The following is a 21,945-nucleotide window of genomic DNA, read 5'->3' as shown; positions in this document are numbered from 1 at the left end:
AATCCATCTCAGACATTATAAGCAAATATTAAACTAGTACAAACTACCCTCAAAAAAGTTGTGCTTGCTATGCTGGCTGTGCACATGAATAGTGGACAAGAGACAGTTGCAGTATAGGGACTGATCACTGTTTTCTAATTAAGTTGAAAACAGCCTCCACAGCATCTGCCAAGAAAAAGGCTGGCCCTTGTACAAATGTAGCCAATGACCCCTGGCCTACACCGCTGTGAGACCTAAATGCTGCTGTGTAAGTGTAGGTGGAGCTCTTTAGTATTCCTCATTATTCACATTCTCTGCTTGTCTACAGGAAATCATAGCAACTCTAACTGTATCTGTTATGTTGAAGTTTTAGTGAGCAGTTGATAATACTGCAATTAATGCAAAGCAGAAAACTAAGTTGACAAAAAAAGGAGATGGAGTGTACCACTGATAAATCAGTTAAGGAGGAAGAGGATATTTTTTGGTTTCAGGACATTCGGGACCAATCACAAGTCTTAGAGTCTGTGTTTTATAATGTATGGTTTCGTTTTCAAGCAGGTGCACGTCAGGTATCCTGCAGTATTATACAACACAGAAGTACAAAAAAAGCATAGGAGTTTCTCATAGGTCTGATCTGACTGCTGCTAAGTACATAATTGCTGTTGGTGAGATGGTAAAAGCTCATCTCAGCTGTTTGAAAGTTAGGTAGAGTTAGCATTCCCAGCATGGAATCCATCACTGCTGGGCTTCAGAAACCAGTGAGTGATGCCACTGAGATGATACACATGTTCTATATAGTCTAAAATGTTAGACGTACTCACCGTCCATGTGACCTGGACTGAGGTAGAGCTCAGGACAACAGGGTTGTGCATGCTGACCACCACATCCCCCAGCTCCTTCTGCACACGGCGATGGTCCACCCCCTGTGCTGTGGGACTAATGTCTAAGAGACAAAGAGGGAGCACATTCATGCAGTGTGGCTTTGCTGTGATCAGTAAGAATTCATTAACACCCATGGCTATTTCTGTACCTTGGGTCCGCACAGGCTCAGACATGGGGCTAGGGTCCCCAAGCCCTTGAGCATTGACCGCCCTGATGATGAACAGGTAGACAGTATTGGGTCGGAGGTCCATGACTGTGAACTCGGTGGTCTTCGCATGGTCCGCCACTGTCTGCCAGCTGTTACTCACTGACTGACTGTAAAAGGAGCATGATTAAATCTTATTAATGAGGGGGAATCTTTTCATCCATCCAAGTCGGTTTATTTTGGGTAGCACTGTTAGGATGAAGACTGGGAGAAGAAATGGCATGTCACACAGTAATGGCAGGAAATGTTTTAAAATGCTACATGTCATCATGAAAAGGAGCGATCAGGGTAACAATTATGAAACACTCTCCTTTGTAATCCTTCCCTTTTGTCAACTCTTTGACGAGAAAAGAAAAAGCCATTTCTTGTGTGCCAGTCATCTGCTTAAAGTGAGCTTTTATTGCCAAATGATTAGCATTAAACTTTCAATACCAGAACATTCTTGTAAAATAAAGGAGATACAGAATATTCTCCTTGAAAGCGTCCTGTCTTGAGAGCATGCCCATAAAAACACACCCCCATCTGTTAGAGCTATGGGAGCTTTTGGGGTCACTAAATGTAGCCAGAAGCCATAGGTCACAGACATACCCAAAGGCCTCGATGACATAGGACGACACAGGGGAGCCTGCCTCTGGCCCTGGTTCCCATGACAACGAGATACTGCTCTTGGTGACATCAGTGACCTCTGGCTTGGAGGGTGGCCCTGGGAGGGCGGACGCGTTGTGAGACATGAAGTCCACGAGGTCAGGGGAGTCTGACAGAGAGCATAAAACAGAGATGGAAAATTAATACCTGAAAGAATGTTAATTATTTTAATTCCAGATATGCAAAAATATGTTAAACTTTTCATTTAATTATATCTACTGAAGCAGACCTCTGACATCCAAGTATGCGCTCCATGATGTTTCTCCACTGGAGCTGGTAGCCACACAGGTGTACAGTCCCAAATCAGACAGCTAAGGAAGAAACAGAGATAGCATTAAGGTCGACTCTTTGGTCGGCTGCATGAGCCGACTCCAGGGTTGAAACAGCAGCCCAATTTGACTCTAAACAAGAAAAGTTGGGTGAAATTGTCTGTGAAAGTCTTTAAGATTTCCTCTGCTCTTCTAAATCCTAAATAATGCATCTTTCATGCTGTTCTCTGTTGCTGTTTTTCCTCTCAATCCAACAGCCTTTGTAACTGTGATCCCAGATGGTTTCTACAAGCTCTTACGTCAGCCTGGGCTTTTGAAGGAGGTTCGCAGCTAGTAGTACAGTAAAAATGCATTAACCTCCACTGGCCTGCATTTGGCTTGAGAAAAGCCCGAGAGTGCACGAGAGGAAACTTTAGCACCAGCCAGTGAAAAAGAAAGAGCCCAGTAAGAGCTGACATTAATTTTCTTAATTGATTTTCCCCAATAATAGTCACCCTCCATTCCCCGAGCCATCAACATTATCATCATCAGTGCTGACACAGGATATAAGTGATATGACAATCTATTCTATATTGCCAATGCCTAAGGATCCACTGACAACTCGGCTATCTCCCAAGAAGGAGAGAAGAAGGGAGAGAGAGCGACGCGGGCAGAGCACTTTGACACTGTGACAGGACACTGTATATTACTGTCCCCTCCATTATAAAAGCCCCTTTAGAGTCCTCTCACTCTTGCCTGTCCTTGAGTCCAACCACTGCTTCAGAAATTGGGGCTAAATAGCAGCGTTTAACATCTTTTAAAAATCAATACTCTATTCATATTTTAAAAGCAACCTTTCGGCACTTGTCCTTTTGAGTTACATTCAGATGACATCAGCTAGCAGACAAGAGGATTTCTCTTTCATCTACCACATGCAATAGAAGGGTATGATGTGCAAATACAAAAATCTTGATGATGGTCAAAGCTATCAAAATAATACTCTCACTACTATTAGCTGGAATCGTGTTCCAAAAATGTATTACTATTTTCCCTCCTTCATACCAACTATGGTCCCAATATGTGCATACAGACAGATAATAAGGGCAAACCAAATCCTAGCGAGATGTACATCTTAGTTTGTAAGCTCAATGCTACACCCTTATGGACACTGTCATTAATGGGCAAACAGTGTTATTATCATTGTCATGCTGGTTTTAGCTCACAGAACAATCAATTTTATTGAACAGTATGAAATAGAATGGACCATCACTTGAGTTAAGAGATACTTTCATCATCTTCTACATCTGTATTGCCAAACACATTGGTCAAAAGTCCATGACTGTTAGGCTTATGAATTTAGCCCAAATGACCAGCAATTAAAAGGAGTGTGGCTTCAAACCAGTCAGACACTACTGAAGTGAGTAAGGAAGATTCAAGATTGCTTGGTTTGTAAATAAACCAGACAACAGCCAATATTTGGAACTTACATGCATTTATTGGCATGAAAAATGTACTTAATGGGGAAAAAGTAAAATTGCTTGATCAAAAAATAAAGGACAGAAAATATACTATTTAGTCTTAGCTCTGTTAGCATGAGAAATGGCACAGTGCAACACAGTAGCAGCAGGAAAACAGAATGTGATGCCATACACTCACTGAGTCAGTGGCACCAAGGCTGAACTGCTGATTGACTGGTACTCATGTAACATCTAGCCTATCAGATAGTGTGTATTAATTGCATCTGGTGAGATTGTGGAGAGTAACAGTAAAGCCAGAGGGAAAGACACACCTTGAAGCCAAAGTAGTGCACTTCCAGAAAATGTAATTTTATCGGTTATTGGAGAAACAAAATGCTAATACCAATAATCGGCCAAATGCCAAATTTCTGCCTGAATAATTGGCCAGGCCGACAATCGACCTACCCCTACTTGGCACAATGTAGTCGGGCATCTGCTAGACTCACCCTTCTGACTGCCAAACAAAGAAGCATGATTCATCAATCCATGAAACATGCTTCCACTGCTCCTTACTCCAGTGTCAGTGTGCTTTACACCACTTCATCCGACACTTGGTATTGGTGTGAGGCCTGCATGCTGCTCGGCCATGAAGGCCCAATCCATGAAGCTCCTACTGTACAGTTCCACACATGCACCACAGGCCGTAGCAGGTGTTGACCCTGCTCTGTGATTTTAAGTGGTCTTCCACCTCATGGATGAGTTACTGTTGTTCCTAAATGCTTCCACTTTCTAATATCACCTAAAGCATTGATGAAATTCCACAAAAGCGTCTTATTGTAAAGGTGACATCTATCACAGCACCACGCTTGAAGTCAGTTATCTCTTCAAAACTTCCCATTTGGCTAAGTGCTTGGTTTATACCTCTGTGGTAACAGGTCTGATTAAAACACCTAAATTCAATGCTTCACAGGTGTGGCCAAATACTTTTGCCTCATAGTGTATCTCAGCTGTCACTGTTGCTTGGCATGGATCAGGTTGAACCTGTGCAAAACTTAAATAAATACATTGGACAGAATAACTTCAAAAAAAATTTGTTTTTATGATTTATGTGTTAGTCTGACAAATTACAGCAACAAATTAACTGAGGGATACATGTATACAACCTTCTTGGGGACTTTTTTGTTCAAAACTCTTGACTAATTAGTCAAAAATGAGACAAGAATATTGTCTGGCACCATAGTCTAGCATACTGTTGAATTCCTCATTCTACTCATGGGATTTGCTTTTGTGAAATATTGCTAAATTACTGGTATTTTTGTGTACCAAGCTGATGTAAATTTGTTAGTAGAATGGCTATGTTGTGTAAAATAGCTCTTCTTATGGGAAGTTCCCAGGTTCCTGAAGGTTCCTTCAAGACATGAGTTGTGGCAGCTCCTTAAACTTTTGGTTTTGAGAGATAAAGATGACTTAATTTACTGTTCATGTTCATGTTCTAATACATGAACATACTCCCTGGTACTTGATATCATAGATACAATACTAGAATCTGGATCAGAATGACAATAGCGGGGTAGAGTGAAGTAATCCCACATGTTCAAATCCTTGTTCTGAATTGCTTTACAATCCACAACAACCCACCTTGGTGTTCTGGATTTGAAGGCTGCCATGCTCCAGCAAAGAAAAGCGTGGGTCCTTTCCAAGCAGGCTGACCCCATTTTTTCGCCAGGTGACCGTAGGCTCCGGGTCTCCTGATGCCAAACACCTGAGCAGGGCCACACCTCCCACTGCTTGCGTTTGGTTGGATGGGCCTTGACGGATGATTGGTGGAGGGCGATCCTTCAGAGCTGGGAAAAACAATGATAAGGAAATATGTTAGCATTAAATGTTTCTAGCACTCTTGTGTTGATGTCATGGAGTCGGTGTGGATCATCTTCTCTTCTAGCGGGTGAGATTCTGGTTTGATTTGTAAAAAAAAAAACATACATGACCTTATCACAAGGTGTTAATTTGTGATTGCAGTAATTGCATGAGTGGTTGCAGGCCCAAGATGTTAGGGTTCAATCTGCTGGTTTTGTTGTGTGGGGAAGTGACTGTTTTGTGAGGCTTTTCCACAGCATGGCAGTGTGCTCATGGCACTGCGTCACACCTTTGAGCTTTAATTACTGGGGGAGGATTAACGATGCTTCACCCGCGGTGCTAATTACCATACCTTCTTTATAACACCTCTCAACACATCCTGTCCTCTCTCTTCCTGCTCTGACTCATGGCTGCACCTCCTCCCTCTCTGCACCTCTCCCCTCAAAACTCCCCCCAAAACCAAAAAACAGTCACACACGCACACAAGACTAAACTTGGAATTAGCATGCCAAGCAGAACAACAACTCATCACATTTAAAGCTTTTTAAAGCATGTTATATCATCCAGAAAACAGCCGCTGCAATCCCAAACAGTAATTTCTGGAGTGTTGAAGCTCTGTAGGCCTTGTAACTACTCTCCCCCCTCCGCTTCCAATTTCCTCACCGCTGCTCTACGCTGTTATCAGGTTAGTCTCCATTCGCACAAGTGTGTACAGCAGGTTCCTTATCTTTTATCACACCTCCTTCAGCACAATGAGGAATGCCACGACTCAAGCAGAATAGATGAGTAATCTGGTAAAAACAGGTGTAAGGACAGTATCCACAACCACATGCTGGCTATAATAGAGGCCAAATAGTTATCATATCTCACGATATACATTAGAAATTATTGAATGTAAGCAGAAACCTGTGAAGTTGAAAAATAAAGCCAACAAAGGTGCAAGACTGCAGTTCACCAAATGTCCACTTGAGGCTGAAGACCCATAAACATCAAATGTTAAAATACCTGTTTTTCACAGCTGAAACAAACACCCAGAGCTGAAGGCTTAAGGTCAGCAGGTGGTCCGTTTGTCTGTCCACCCTGGCCACTCCAGTGAACATGAAACATCAAGACACTTTGAAGGATGATCTTCAACTTTATTTAATTGTCAACTGTGACTGTAGGATGACCTGATTGAGTTTTTAAGGTGAAAGGCCAAGGCCCTTGATCAAAGCAGACTGATCTGCTGTATTCATTGTCACCTAATAATCATCATCCCCATCAATCATCCCTTTAAACTAGCTTTGCCTAACTATAAAATGAGTTATGCAAGACTCATATGACAGTCATCACTCTTTATTTCAGTCAGACAACTCGCATTCGCAGAATTTGAGGATTGTTGATAAAGCATTTTAACTTCCTAAACCCCTTGAGCCTACAGGTGGGGGTTTTAAAGCAAGACTGCAAAATGACACGATACGACACAACACCACACAACATGATAGGATATTACATGACAGGACCGGACACAACACGATACAATATGTCATGATACGGTATGGCACCATTCGACAAGACATGACAACACGAAACAATGCAAAATGACTTGACATGATCAGACACGATATGATAGGACACGATATGATAGGACATGACATTATATGACACAACATGGCAAGACACTACATGACTCACTATGGCATGATAAAATGCAGTGTGACACAATATGACACAATACGACACCACATGATACCTTACGAAACTTAACATTACACGTTCTTGTTCTGATGGGGAAATCTGTCATAGATTCCAGGAGGTGTCCAATACTCAGCAGTGTTAATTTTGGCAGCTCTTTTGAAATTTTTATCTTTGGCTTAGTCTTTTTTGGATTTAATATATTTTAGTTTCAGTCACATTTTAGTCATTTTTACCCTTGTTAGTTTCAGTCTAGTTTTAGTCCATTAAAAAGTCCTCACATTTTAGTCTTTACTTTTAGTCCAAGCATTTATTTTCTTGCCTAAATCTGCCACCAAGTCATGGTAGTGTGTTCTATGCACTCTGCCAAACCTGGGGTCCCTGCTTTCTACTGCTAAGACGCTAAAGAGATACAGATGCATTTTTTGACAGATTTAGCCGCAGTGGAGAATTATCATGGATTTTGAATGTCTGACAAAAACTAAATTACATTTGAGTCTAGTTTTAGTCATCTTGACAAAAACTAAACTTACTCTTTGTCAGTTTTAGTTATCACAGATCTATCTTTGGCTAGTCTTAGTCTAGTTTTTGTCCTGGAAAAAAAGGCTCTTGGGGAACATTTTTAGTCATAGTTTTAGTCAACAAAATTAACACTGCTCCTGAGGTTTTTTACAACCAGTTTTTATGGGTATATTCAAACGAATATGGTAGTTTTTTGGAGCAAAACCCCATTTAGCAAATAAACGACACCACACCACACCACAGAGACGTCACAACATGACATGACATGAAAATATATGACACAACATGATATAACATGACACCGTACAGCATGATATGATGGGATACCATTCGACACAACATGACACAATACAATATGGCACAATATGACACGATAAGACATGCTATGACACAACATAATATGTTACAATATGGCATGATGCATTATGATACAACGCAATATGACACAATACGATGTGATGAATATGACAAAATACAATATGATATGATACAACACAGTACAAATGACATGATACCATATGATACAATATGATATCAAATCTCACATTTTATTTTTCCAGTGGGTAAATCTGTCTTGGACTCCAGGTGGTGTACAGTAGCAAGGCTTTCACCCACCAGTTTTTACGTATATAATCTATTTGGGCATTAGAAACACCCTTACTGGAAAGGAATATGGTATTTTTTGGACTACAACCCCATTTAGAATAAAACAACGACACCTCTAGATTAACATACCTGAGTTAGGACCCTGGCCACATACGCAGGTATTGGAAAAAGTGTTTCAAAACTCTAATTCATCAGAAAAAAAAAATAAAAAAGTTTATTCTAGTATAACTTCTTAACAAGCCTCTAAGAGGTATCAACTGGTTGATGGTTGAAAGGCATTACGTAAGTGTTATGCTTTACAAACAAGTCTTCATGGGAACTTCAGGCCTGATACTGGTCTGAGTCCTTCATTGCTTTTTCAGGAATCATCACATCCACTGTGCAGCAAGTTATCATTGCCTCAAGTGGTTCCAGAACCAACAACACCATCATATTGCTGTCTCTTATTTAGCTTTAACATTGGTAGACACACACTCTGACTCCAGCATTGGTGACAAAGGTAATAATAAAATGTTGATTTTTAAGATTGTTTATCACCTACAGAAACCTGAGGCTCACAAGGCTGCAGAATAAATTGAACTGCTTCAAAGAAAGATGGCAGATGCAGGGATGCTGAGAGAGGTAATCACTTTGTAAGTCTGCTGCTGGTTAAATGTTAGGAATAAACATTCTGACAAGATAAAAGCATCTAATCCAAGCATCTTCCACAAACACCAGTAAACCACATCTCAAGACCAGAGTAGAGAGGTAACTCTTGAGGTCAGGTTTGTACTCTTTGATCTAGCCTCACACCGGTAGCCACGTTAGCCTCCAGGCATCCTCAGTGTCTGTAGGAATCACTCAGACAGGTTGAGGTGATGCTACACTGAAAAGCTATCTTGTATCGAACACACATACCCTCCGGGCTTGCAATATGGCTTAAAAAAAAAGAGAAAAGAAGTGGTGCTACACTGGGTGCAGCTGCTGTGGTCAGCTTGGATTCACTGCTGGTTATTTTGATGGTGACTTCATTTTGAATCTATAGATTGTTGTCAGATCTATTCTGAAGCATCTCTACAGTCTTCATCCATATGCTTAAGGGGTTCACTTCAGCAAAAAGTGGCAAGACACAATGCCTGCTTTGATCCTCACTCAAAGACATGCTCAGCTTGCATGCTTATGTATGCGGTAGCGTGTGCATCAGATAGCACGGAACAGGAATCACTATAGCTTCATCGTTAAGTTTCAGCACGTACTATGCTTTCAAGTCCAACTGGATAATTGATAAACCTGTCAGTCACACATGCAAGGCAACAAGCCAGGATGAATCTCCACGTTTAGAAAGTTTTCATTCAATTGAGAACATTGTGAAACGCTCGACTGTTTAGCTAGGCTTTATGTGGCACTGCGAGCTTCAAAAACTCCACTTGCTTTCACAGTCGCTCTCTGTTTTTAGCCATCATTCATTCTCTCCCTCGTGCTCTTTACCAAACTTTTTGATATTGATCCATCTCCTCTGAGTGACAGAACAGAAGTCATTTCCTCTCCAAAAACACTTCAACAGATGTTAATTTAATAATGTGTGGGAGGAAAAGCCAAGAAACAAATGGAGAGAAGGGCATAAACAGCTCCCAGCTGGCAGTGGCTCAGCACTTAATGCTGACATTAAAGCTTTGTTAAAAAAAAGTGTAAAGTGTATCTCCATCAAAGAGACAGTTTTATTTTACACAGTTTCAGCCTTTTCAGTCGATTCAAATGTACCACAGTGAGGTGTTAATAAAATGTGGGAGACAGGCTTTTAGGACTTACATGTGCACTTACATGTACAGAAATGTGGGCTGGAAAAAGGCCCCACATACAGCTATGCAGTATATCTGAACGATGCTACAAGATGATGTTTTTGTTTTTCTGTGATTATGCACCCAAGATTGCATAACAACATAAAAAGCACCACAGATTAGTTATGAAAAGGCTGTACCTTTGTCTGTACCTGAGCATTAATGCTCCCCCTCCCCCCTCTCCTCTGCTGTTCTACTTTCACATTAGTAACATCGTTCCATGGTCGAGCAGACTTGTGTGTGTACAGTGATGATAAAAGTATTAACCCCTTTGATGTTTTTTGCTTTTACTGATTTCATAAAGCAATCATTATCAATATAATTTGTCTTTTTTGACCCATAAATAAATAATAATGGAAAAACATTCATGTCAGACTGAACAGATTAATTAAAAGTAATGTCCATTAGATAGAAATATGTAGGTGACTGCGCAAGTACTTACTCTCTTTCAACTGACTGACCTGGCCAGCCAATTGGTGCTAGTAGCCTCACAGTTAGTGAAATGGGGTTCACCTGAGTGCAGTCAATGTGCCTCAAGTGACTGTAATATAAAGACACCTGTGTCTGGAAGGTCCAGTCACTGGTTAATCAGTATTTCTGGCTACCATTACACCCTGAAGACAAAATGACACTCCAAACAATTCAGAGAAAAGGAGAAAAGTCAGGGGATGGATCCACAAAAAATTGAAGGCACTGAACATCCCCCTGGAGTTCAGTTAAATCCATCATCAATGAATGAAAGTAATATGGCACATGTGTAAATCTGCCTAGATCAGGCTGTCCTCACAAACTGAGTGACCGTGTGACGAGTCAAGTGAGAGACGCCACCAAGACACGTATGACTACTCTGAAGGAGCTAAAGCTTCAGCAGCTGAGATGAGAGAGACTCTGCATACAACAACGGTTGCCCAGGTTCTTCACCAGTCAAAGCCACTGTTAAGGAAAACTCAAATTAAATCTTGTCTAGAGTTTGCTAAAAGCCAAAGTTCTTTGGTCTGAAGAGACCAAAATTGTGCTGAACAGTCTGCTTACCAGAAAAATGTCCGCCCCCCCAAGAAAACACTTTTACCCAGCTAACTTAGTGAAAACTGTGTTAGATATACTGTGTTAAAAATACTATCATGTATTTAGTACTGATGTACCAGTACTGATGTTGTATTCAGAATTTTTCGATTAATCTCATGATGGTACAGGATAGGCAAAAATAAGCCACTAGGCTTCAGCCTATTCTCTTTTTGGTTGCTGCTAAATTATTATTATGTAAAAAATGATTTTATTTTTGTTTTTAAACTGAAATGAAGCATTCTTTCATTTATATGTTAGCATATGCTTCATTTGCAAAAGCTAACACTGCTATGTTAGTTGCTTCATAGCTAAAGTGAACATAACTACTTTTGCTTCTTGGCTAAAATCAATGTAACTACGTTAGCTTTGTTACCTATGAAGCTATCATAGGAACATTGGCTAATATACTAACTTTTACTTGGTAGCTAGCATTGCTACATTAATTTTAGTGTAGTTAAAGCATTATACTCTTAATATACTTCTTTAGCGATGCAGTCAAGGTTAAGATCACTAAAATGGAAAATAAGTTGTACTGACAAAATATGTCACTTCAGTCCTGATGGAGGTCAACCTGACACGCCAGATGGATTTGATTCACACATCCATCTGGGAAAGCTTCAATAGGAAATGTTTGGGAAAAGGCAGAGGCTTTGAAAAAAACTTAGAGTGTGACTGGATGAACGTTCTGTCTGTCACATCTCTACGGGCCAATCAGAGAAACAAAACACGTGACGTAGCCGATATCAAGCTGGGCGTGCACAGCTACTGAGGAATAACATGAAACATGGCGACTATAGACATGTAGGTACTCGACTTTTGTCGTTTTTGAAAAGAAAACAACTCACTGCGGTTCTTTGTTCTTCTTTTAGTGAAGAAACGTCATCAAGTTCTGATAAAACTGGCGCTTTAGCAGCATCCACACTAAGCTCTTCCGCCATAATTGCACTGGCCCCTTGCTGCTGCTTGTTTACGTCATGACTGCTGCGCCTGAAAGTACTGCCCCTTGTCGCTGATTGGTCCTGTCACTTTCTAACTGGGCCCCAACTGTTCAGATGGGAGCTTTGCAAGATGGATTCGCCAGTGAAAAACAAGGAAAGGGGCATATCCATCTGCTTTGCAAGGTTAGACAGAGGTGGCATCTCACAGTAGTGATCTGCTAGAAGGGCGTCTGAAAGCTGTGGTCTACAGACAGACTCTTCTTAGCAAATCTACCAAGAAGAGGAGAGAAGCAGAAGCAACCATAGCACTCATCAGCATTTGTTAATGTCCTTAGGACAGTGGAGTCCATCCTGATACTAATGAGGTTTTTATTGATTTTGGGATGCCAATGATAAACCTCATCCTACCTCTACATCTATGCAGCTCAGAGGATGAGGCGGGTCCATAATGCAGAGATAAGATGGTTGCAGGAGAAGTTTTAAACTGACTCTACAACTCTAGAGGCTGAGAAGTAGCTAATACTCCTTGCATTCACATCTATCATAGACTGTGCTTGACACACAAATCATGCCCAAGACCCTCACCTCAAGCGGACTCAGGCCCGAGTCCAGTACATTTTTGTTCACACTGATTAAATGAACTAAACTTTAAGATTAAGTATACTTGGATCTGAGCCCGGGTCCCTAGAATGCTGAGCATTTTTAAATTTTACATCCTGACATTTGACTTTTGTTTTAAGAAAAATATGAGGAGGCTTCTGCAAAAAATTCAAGTCTATACGTTGTCCTTTTGAAAGTTTCATAACAGGAGAACTGCAGCACCAGACTGGTTTCTTTTTCTTCATATTACCTGTGTATTAAGCCATACAAAACTGCAACTACCTCTTGAGTATTCATTAATTCTATGCAGGAAATTCCTTGATGCATTATATACCTAACAGGCCATAACAATTGCAAGTAGTTATAATGCATTTACACATAATTGCAATTAGAAAATATGGGGGCAGTTAAATGGCATAACATAAAAAAAGGAGTTTCCATATTCTTGCACATGTCCAGCCTTACCATCTGCGACCTCAAGCTGGGCCTTGGCCATGATGCTGCCTGCTACAGTGAGAGCCTGGCAGATGTAGTACCCTGCATCTGAGCGCTGCACAGATGAAATGGTCAGTTCCCCATTCGTTGACACAGAAACACGGCTATCGCCCTGTGTTGGCTGGTTTGGAAACAGAAGATCCTACAGGGAGTGAAAGTGAGAAGTAATGTAAGCAGAATTGGATGGCATGTCTGTTTGGTAGCACAGAAAAAAAACCTCACTGCAAGCTTTGTAGTTCTTGAGGAGAAGTAAGATAATACAGGAAAAGACAAAAATGAAAAATGCCCACATAAGACAGAAACCTCGAGGGCTTGTATAGCGAAGTTCTTACAAAAGTCTTCTCTAGTGAAAATATGGAATAAAGATTGGTCTGTAGAGGTTGACCATACTGCATTGCCATAAGAAATGAAAGGATAAATCATAAATAGAGATCCACAATGTTTCTTGACCGTATTTATCTCCCATACTGTAAAATATCAGTATTTTTTGCTACTATGCTAGTCACATCAATGTGTGCTATTTCCAGTTAGGTTTGACTTCTAGGAACTTAACATAGGAAACAGGTTCAGTGACATTATTTGCTCTCCCAATGGGTTGAATTTGTTCTGAGAGTGTTATCAAGTATAGGCTAAGATCATCCAAATACTCTTTTTTAACATTGAAAGATATTTTTTGCAGTCAATCCAGATTTCCATCCCATCTAAAACACTATTTATGTGCACAATAGCCTTGTTTACATCTTGATCTGTGACAAAAATAATAAACCTAAATTTGCTCACATACTCCAGCAACAGGTACCATTTGGCTAAAAAAAAAAAAAAAAAAAAAAAAAAAAAGGCAGGTCAGTGTCCTTTTTCCACTTTGTCTGAATGGCACTTTCTCCCCAGAGTGACAATCCAGCTGCGATAACCTGCAGTCATGGCCATAAAAATTAAGGCATCAGCGTTGTCCTTTTCTGCACCCCAAGCAGACAAGCTGATGGGCAGGAAAGGACATTAGCCTGCTTTCATTATGTCTAATGACTCTAATGCAGCACATGACATTGTTTCTTGCACAGTGAATTAGCCGATCCGACTGGTGTAGATTGATGATGAATGACCTCTTCATTATCTGCATGTGGAAGAGGACCGCATTTTGCTGTCCCCTGGTTTGATCCTTTTAGTTGAATTGTTAGCCATTTTTAAAACCTTTTTATTACTTGTTCCTGGATGCTTCTGCAGAATTAATATCTGTATTGCAATGTGAGCCAGAATACTGAAAGTGCTATTTCCCCATTATGCATGGACACACATTAATGAAAGACCTTGAAATCAGTAGTCTTACCCAATTTGTTCTTAAACTTTTTAGGGAAATATGTACAATATGTATGTATACTCTACACAACATACATACTGTCTGAAGTAGTCACACTTTATATGTACTGACTACATTACTCGTTTTGTTGGGCATAACCTTTTACGTCCATTTTTAACTTCAAATGTCTTTTGCAGTGTCACAGTCTTAAAGAATCAAAGCACTGACTGAGATCCTGAAACCCAGTTTTTTGCTGATAATTAAAATCATACGTTGGATCAGCAGCATTTATGCCCTGAGCTTCAGGGCTAGGCTACCTCATTTTGAAGCTAAAAAATGCATAACACTATTTTGGGTTCTGATGTTTAAATTACTTTTAAATGCCACTTTTAGACATTTTGGATCCACTTTTTCATCATTGTTTTTTTTTTTTTTAACTTTAACTAATTTTGCTTGTTTTTAACCATTCACACTTTGAACTCATTTTGCTACATTAACCTCTTTTTACATCTTTAGATGCATATTATTGTTACTTTTGTTGCCACTTTTAACTCATTTTTGCCACTTTTAGCTTATTTTTTGCCTCTGTAATCCATTGTTGCCACTTTTTAATACATTTTAAACATTTCTTTCTGCTCATTTGCCCCCCTGCTTGCTTTTCTTAGCCCATTTTTGCCACTGTTATCCAAACCTTTTCTGCCAGTTTTTGCACATGTTGCATCCATAACCCATTGTTGCTACTTTTTAATCAATTTTCACTATTTCTTTCTGCCTATTTTTGCCCCTTCTTGCTTTTCTTGGCCCATTTTTGCCACTTTCTTACTGCTTTTCACCACTTTTCTGCAAATTTTTGACATTTTTCAGTAAAAAATAAATTAATAAAAAAAAAAAAAAAAAAAAAAAATCCCTTAAAGTTATTACAGTTCGTTCAACTTTATTCTTTGGCATCCTTATGTTTGTGCACATCAACTTTACCATGAAGTTTGTCATAACTTACCAAATGGTTTATGGCTGTGTGCCCATCTACATGTTAACATTACCCACAAAAAGGCCATTTTATTTTAAGGAAAGGGATTAACATTAAAAAAAAAAAAAAAAAAAAAAAAAAAAAGTTAAACTGTACTACAGCATAAATAAATTGATAAATAAAACTATTTTTGTTGCTTTGATAAAACATTATTTGGGTTAAATATGAAATATGGTTTTCATAGATGAACTTTTCAGTGGACCATGATTTTCCTGATCTCTTGGCCCCAGAAAGCTCCCCCTTTACCCACCCTCATGGGTGTCCCTACTTGTACAAGGTTGAAATGACAATAAAAAAAACCTTGCATGACTTGAATCTTACCTGACTTCCCTCCCTCTGCCAGAAAACAGTGGGCTGAGGTTTGCCTCTTGTCTCGCAGGGAAAGGTAGCTGTTCGCCCTTGAGAAACAATCTGGTCACGGGGTCGCACCACAAACTGGGGTGCCTCTGAGGTTAAAGGTAAAATAAACCAAAAAATGATAGCAAAACATTAGCACAGGCTTACAAAAAGCTAACAAGAGTAGAAATGCTTCGAAAGAGAACAGGGCTTTGACTGAGGGTCCAGCTAGAAGCTAAAAGGTTCATGCATTTGGGTGTTGTACTTGTTTTTGGTGTGTTTCTAGACTATGCCAATCACACAGGCCATTCATCCAGCTGTGAACATATTAGAATGAATGATTTCAACTAATTAGCTGGGTGCCAAAACACAATTTAAACTGCAGGCCGCAAAGTGGACCCTTAATTAGGAAGAAGTGAGGTGGTCATTCTACTGTCTTAATAGGGAGCTGCCAGGGGAAGTCAGAGGTTGACAGTTAGGATGTAGATATGCATGTCCAGTATTAGTGTGATGGACATGTTTAGTGGCGTACATGCATACACCTATGTGAGAAAACAGAAATCAAAGCATGCACAATGGGGTCAGCTCTTACTTACCGACGGGGCGAGCTGGTGACACAACAATGGTGTGGGTGAGATTAACACACACACACATAAAGAGAAGGAGAGCATAGGAGTTGAACAGAGGGACAGAAAAAACATAAGAATGAAAATCAGAATGAATGAGATGGAGCTGGGTTTCCATCCATGAAGATTAAGGGAGGGGGGAGAGGGTGGAGCTCAGTCACCAAAAGCAGGTGATGGCATGGACTGCAAGGAAATGATACCTTGGCAACATTAGGAGGGAAAGGGTAAAAAACAAATACCAAAAACAGCTGGCTGAAATATAAATTTGTGTTTATACTCTACAAATATGATTGGATCATGAAAATACGGCTTTGATAAAGGTTGGTCGGTACAAGAAATATGTGCTATTTAAATTGTTCATAAAATCATACAAATTTGTGTCTCCAGTTTTTTACAGTAAAATTTTACTCAAGCAAAAGCATAAATCTGGCTTATCAAGAGGAACATATTCATGCTCCAGATAAATCTTCTTTGGCTCCAGCACCACTCTTAAGATTGGGTCAGGATGTCTTTTCAAGGTATTAAGACAATCCACGCATGACTAATGAGAATGAGAAAAATAATCCAATAAAGGAAAGTATAAATTGTTAATGCTATGAGATCTGTGATGTATGATGATGTATGATGCTGTTCTTAGTGGCCTATTGTACCAGCTCTGTGTAAGCTTTGTCCTTAATGATGTCTTGATACCAAACATTGAATCTGGTCAGTTTGTAAATTAAGTTGTCATTGTTTGGTTGCACCATGGTTATGCAAGATTCATTTCAACTGGGGGAGTGTTGGGTCCAAACTAACCACAATTTGGTAAAACAAATGATGTTTTAACGGCATAAAACTTATTAGTGAAAAGCATTTGTCTGTTAAAGTGTTGTGAATAGTTAAACAACTGAAATGTGACAAACCTAAGTCATACATTTCTAAGAATGAAATCCACCATGGTGAAAGCACTGTAGACAAGTAGCTATCAAATATCTAGACTCTTCATTCTGCTCTAAAATGCACAGGATTGGTGCATTTAAGTTTGAAATGTCAACATTTTTCTCCTGGGGAGTATGCCTCTACACCCCCCTACAAGGTTTAGGTCCCCCACCATCTCCAAAAATCCTGTGGGAAACACTGACCACTGGTGGAAATTTCTGCCACTGAAGGAACTTTAGTAACATTGTCATCACCAGGTTAAATGCATGAGTTGTGTTGTAATGCACACATCAGGCAAGCCCTATAATGCTGTTTGCATAGCAGAGTGATATGTGACAGACAACAGCGCAGTCTGAATCCAGTCATAAGTATGTTTCGCTCAGTTGCTAATGAGCAGCCAGCTAGCAAGCCAATTTGTATCAGTGTAATTATGCTCCGCTTCTTTTAAGACCGTAACGATTCACAGAAGTGTGGTGGTCAATGAGGTTTGAGAAGCAGCTGTAAACACGGTTGCTCCATAAACTTGACGGTTCTTCTGCTAAAGCTAAGTTAGACAAAACCTGCCATTTCCAACAAGTTCTTCAAAGTAATTATTGTGAATTGTTGACCAGAAATCACCAGAATTTGTATCTTGCAGATCCATTTCCTTGTTGAAACAAGCCCAAAAAACCAGGGAAACTCTTAAATTATTTCATTTTTTTGTTAGTGACAGAAAATGGTAAAATGGATAAACAACTTGTTTTTCATTTTTGGAAAAAAAAAAGCGAAAAACAAGCTGTTTTCTCATTTCCAAAATTTTAGTCTTTTTCAGTTCTGTTGTTTTTAACCCCCTATTTCAATCAGATACTTAAGGAAAAGGAAATCATGTGACTCATTAGAAAAGCGGAATATTTCAAAATAAAAGCCTTACTTATTTATTGTGTACACGACAATAACAAATAAACCGTTCAACCTAACAATACAATCATAAATTGAAATTCTGACTCCTCCAGTTAACATGGATAAATATCTCATGTTGCCCAGGTGTATGTATACATATTTATTTATTTTTTGCCCAATATTAATATAGTCCATTAAATCACCAGTACTTTTACCTTTGACATTATTTTTAATACATTGTAAAGAGCAAATATGCCCATCATTATAATGTAAAACACAATGGATGACAATATAGACTTCAATTTTGACTATGGACTTTTATTTTGAAATATAAACCTTTTCAAATTAGGGTTACATGCTTTCTTTTTCCTCAAATATTTCAATAAAACAAGAAAACAAAAAAAGGGGGAATTGAAAAAAAAATAACAATTGGACTCCTTTCCTTAAAATTGTATTCATTTTTCCATTTATGTGACTAAAATGAAAAACAAAAAAATGGCGCATTTTCCCATTTTTTCCATATTCTGTAAAAAAAAAAAAAAAAAAAAAAAAAAGACAGAACAGAACAACAATAGTTTCTCCTGATTTCTGAGGATCGTTTCTGGGAATCAGAACTGCTGAGGAATACACTGACCCTGACATCACTGTCAGCAGATAGTCTACATTTAGAAACAAGCAAGAAAAAGTGATCAAGTTAAAACTGAATATTATCATTGCCTTAATTTAGGATTGACCATGTCTTTGCTCACCTCCATGAGTCCCTCCATGATGCTTGGCCCCAGAATGTATTCTTCCTTTTTTTCTTAATGGGCGGGTTTGGTGTGAAACCTAATTTGTCAATTATCGCTACAATAATGCGATCTCAACTGGTGCAACAGCTCGGATGTCTAAACTCTATCCTGAATAAGAAATTTCTTCAGCCTATGCTATGAATTTAAGCAAAGCTTGTAAAACTCAGAGCAGGTGTAGAGATGGGTTGGTCCTGAGTAAACTCTAATATATCCTCATTTGTATGTCTGAAGTTTCCCAATTTAAAGTTAGAAATGAGAGAACTCTGAAGGGATCTAAGCTGCCCAATAGCAATAATTTTTCTTTTTACAACATCAACCTTTACTATGAAGCAGCCTCTCCCATAGATGTGGTGTAAATATTGAGTGAGTGGGTGAGTGGATGGAGAATGAGCCCCCCAGGAGCAGCCATAACTGTTCACTTAAAGCTGGTTAGATTGTTCATATCTGGAGCCTGGCTGGAGATCTGAAACAATCAACCTGTTATATGAAAGAAAAGCTGAGGCCGGGCCCGGCCTTTTCAGCAGGGGGGCCATAACACTCGTAAAGTGGGCAATAAAGGAGTGATTGTCCTGTGGCCTGCTTTTGGGAGATACTAAATTTGTCAGGGATGGGTTATGAGCTTTGAGTCCTGGAGCAGTTACCCACCTCTGATGGTCAGGTAGGCAGAGGCCTCCACTTTACCCACACGGTTCTCTGCCAGGCAGGTGAACGTTCCCTGATCGCTCACTGACGCTTTCTTTATCCGCAGCAGGAAGTCCTCTTTTTCATATCTGATGTCATATCTGGCAACACAGAGGAACAGTGACATCAGAAACATCTCAGAGTGATGAAACCAGACTTGAAGAGGCGCAGCAGTAATTGAATTGCTCTTTAACAGAGCAATTAAAACAAACAAAAATGAATTGTGCAAACCTGTTTGATGCTTAAGATGGAAGCTCTTATAAAGGTTGTGCCATTTTTGATAGAATAAAGACAGACTTTCTAAGGCAATTAAGACTCCCTGCTGCAGACACTCTGCAACAGAGGCAGAGTAAGGCGAGCAATTATGCTGAGATGAAGGCATGGCAAAATGAAAGGTGCTTTCAGCTGGAACCCTAGCTGTTCCACTATTTCAATATTTATAAAGATGAGCCACCCACTGTGGTGTGGGCTGTGCAGTTTACTATACTACAACAGTATACTGTATATGTGTGAGTGCGTGAGTGCATCTGTGTTTGGAGAGAGAGGGAGACAGAGACAGAGGGAGAGACAGACAAACAGTCTGAGAGGAAGGGAGTGGCTCAGTCTGACAAAGTGAATTTGATGAATGAGCTGAGCGGTAAGAAATGACTAATTCATAGACGTGTTGCATGCATCCGAGTGTATCCACTAGAGCAGCATAGTATATAAGGCAGCAGCAGGAGCAGTGCAGTTAAGAGTGAGAGAAACATCTCAGAGACCAGAGTTTAGATAAGCGCCTCAGAGGGGCTTCACACAGAATGAGTGGAGGAGCAAAGAAGCCAAGCTTTCCCTCTCTGGGGTCCCTTTTGGCGTGAGAGATCCTGTGAAATTGTGTAGCCAGCCATGCTGATTCAGAGATGGAAGACAAGTCAGGCAGAGAAATGGCACAAGGGGTGAGAAAAAGTCACATTTGAAAATAGATGTTCCGAAAGGGGTGTGGGCAGAATATCGATCGGGGTTGTGGGGTCTGTCCGGACTTTGGCGGTGAGGACTCCATTCACAGCACATCTCTGACCCAGATACAGACTTCCCAGGAGGCCGAGGGGTTTAGGAGAAGAATGAAATAAGTGGAAGGAGGGAAGTGAGATGAGGCTGGTCTGAAAGTAGGACATGTTTCAGGAGTCAAGGGGCACTAAAGGTAGAGGGCACATCACAGGTAGGCAGGCAGAAAGACAGGCATATTGTCTACTTCACATCTTATTTTTAGACTAAAGAGGGAATAATTCCACAGTCATATAGCTGTTTTTACTTTTAATAGGTGCTGGCTGAACTTCTAGCACAAAGAATCTAATTTTATTTCTTTAATTTCAACTTTCATTTGATTTTCTTCAAGTAGTATTTAAAAATCTATCAAAGCAAATTATATATGATTAGTTTTCTCTAAAAAATAAACCAGAAGAGCAGTTCTAGCCAGTCAACCATCCTGAAACTCTAGGGAAAAGCAATGCCTCAAATTTCCGAAACATCTAATCTGAGGAGTGCTTAAATGTAGAGAAGGAATGAAAGGGTTTTGATGGATGGCCAGATTGCATAATGAGACTTGCTGTAATTAAAAGTATAAAAGCACTGAGCATTAACCATTAAGACCAACATGACAAGCTGACAGTGACTTACAAAAACAAGTGTTCTAATGGGATTGCAATGCAATTAGCGTGTGCTTATGATGTGGATATACAAGAGTGAACAAAACCACCATTCAAAATGATGCAATCTAACTCGACAGCATTACAAGCTACCACAGAAAGTGACCGCAGAATCGAATCCACACCTTTCAATTGAGTGGACACTGTCGACATAAAAGAGTAGACTGGTTCAGTTGTAAGCTTCAGTGCTGAAACCCTGTTACTGGTCTAAATCGAACTTGTTATTTCTAAAATAAATTTTGAAAAACTCTCATCTTAAAGACGCTTTCTGCCATGCCATTGAAACAGCCAGAAAGAGAAAGCATCTGTGCAATATCAGTTCATTAATTATGAGAAAATTGCCATTTTGATCACAGAGTATTTAAGTTATCCCCAGCTGTTAGGTGAGTTGTGGGAAGTTGTACAACCATATCATATTGCCAAAACTACACAATGGCTACAGATGCTATTTTGGTGCACCTCAAGATTTTGGCTTGATATTAGGTGAGCCTTGGGCAAATGAAGTGTGAGAACCACTGACATAAGGGAAAATAGGGTAAACCTAGGTAACATAAGGTAACGTAAGGTAACTTAAGGAAACGTAAAGTAACATAGGGTAACAAAAGGTAATGTAAGGTAACATAATGTAACATAAGGTAATGTAAGGTAATATAAGGTCACATAACATAACATAAGGTAACGCAAAGTAACAGTAAGGTTACATAATTTAACATGTGGTAAT

General features: G+C 39.6%; 1 protein-coding gene across 1 annotated transcript in view; it reads right to left on the bottom strand.

Moving 5' to 3' along the window:
* Window positions 1–21,945, bottom strand: part of LOC121518684 (roundabout homolog 2-like) — a 161,836-nt gene that overhangs the window by 45,484 nt on the left and 94,407 nt on the right. The window contains exons 6-14 of the mRNA XM_041801169.1: window positions 19,507–19,643; window positions 16,244–16,255; window positions 15,633–15,757; window positions 12,961–13,132; window positions 5,055–5,260; window positions 1,941–2,022; window positions 1,655–1,820; window positions 1,010–1,176; window positions 801–922 (exon numbers count right to left, since the gene is read on the bottom strand). Of these exons, the coding sequence (XP_041657103.1) occupies window positions 801–922; window positions 1,010–1,176; window positions 1,655–1,820; window positions 1,941–2,022; window positions 5,055–5,260; window positions 12,961–13,132; window positions 15,633–15,757; window positions 16,244–16,255; window positions 19,507–19,643 (1,189 nt within the window). The remainder of the gene's footprint in view (window positions 1–800; window positions 923–1,009; window positions 1,177–1,654; window positions 1,821–1,940; window positions 2,023–5,054; window positions 5,261–12,960; window positions 13,133–15,632; window positions 15,758–16,243; window positions 16,256–19,506; window positions 19,644–21,945) is intronic.

Source organism: Cheilinus undulatus, linkage group 12, assembly GCF_018320785.1.
Source record: "Cheilinus undulatus linkage group 12, ASM1832078v1, whole genome shotgun sequence".
NCBI classification, from domain to species: Eukaryota; Metazoa; Chordata; class Actinopteri; order Labriformes; family Labridae; genus Cheilinus; species Cheilinus undulatus.
Note: the sequence above shows the minus strand (reverse complement) of the source record. Positions and strands in the feature narration are given on the sequence as shown.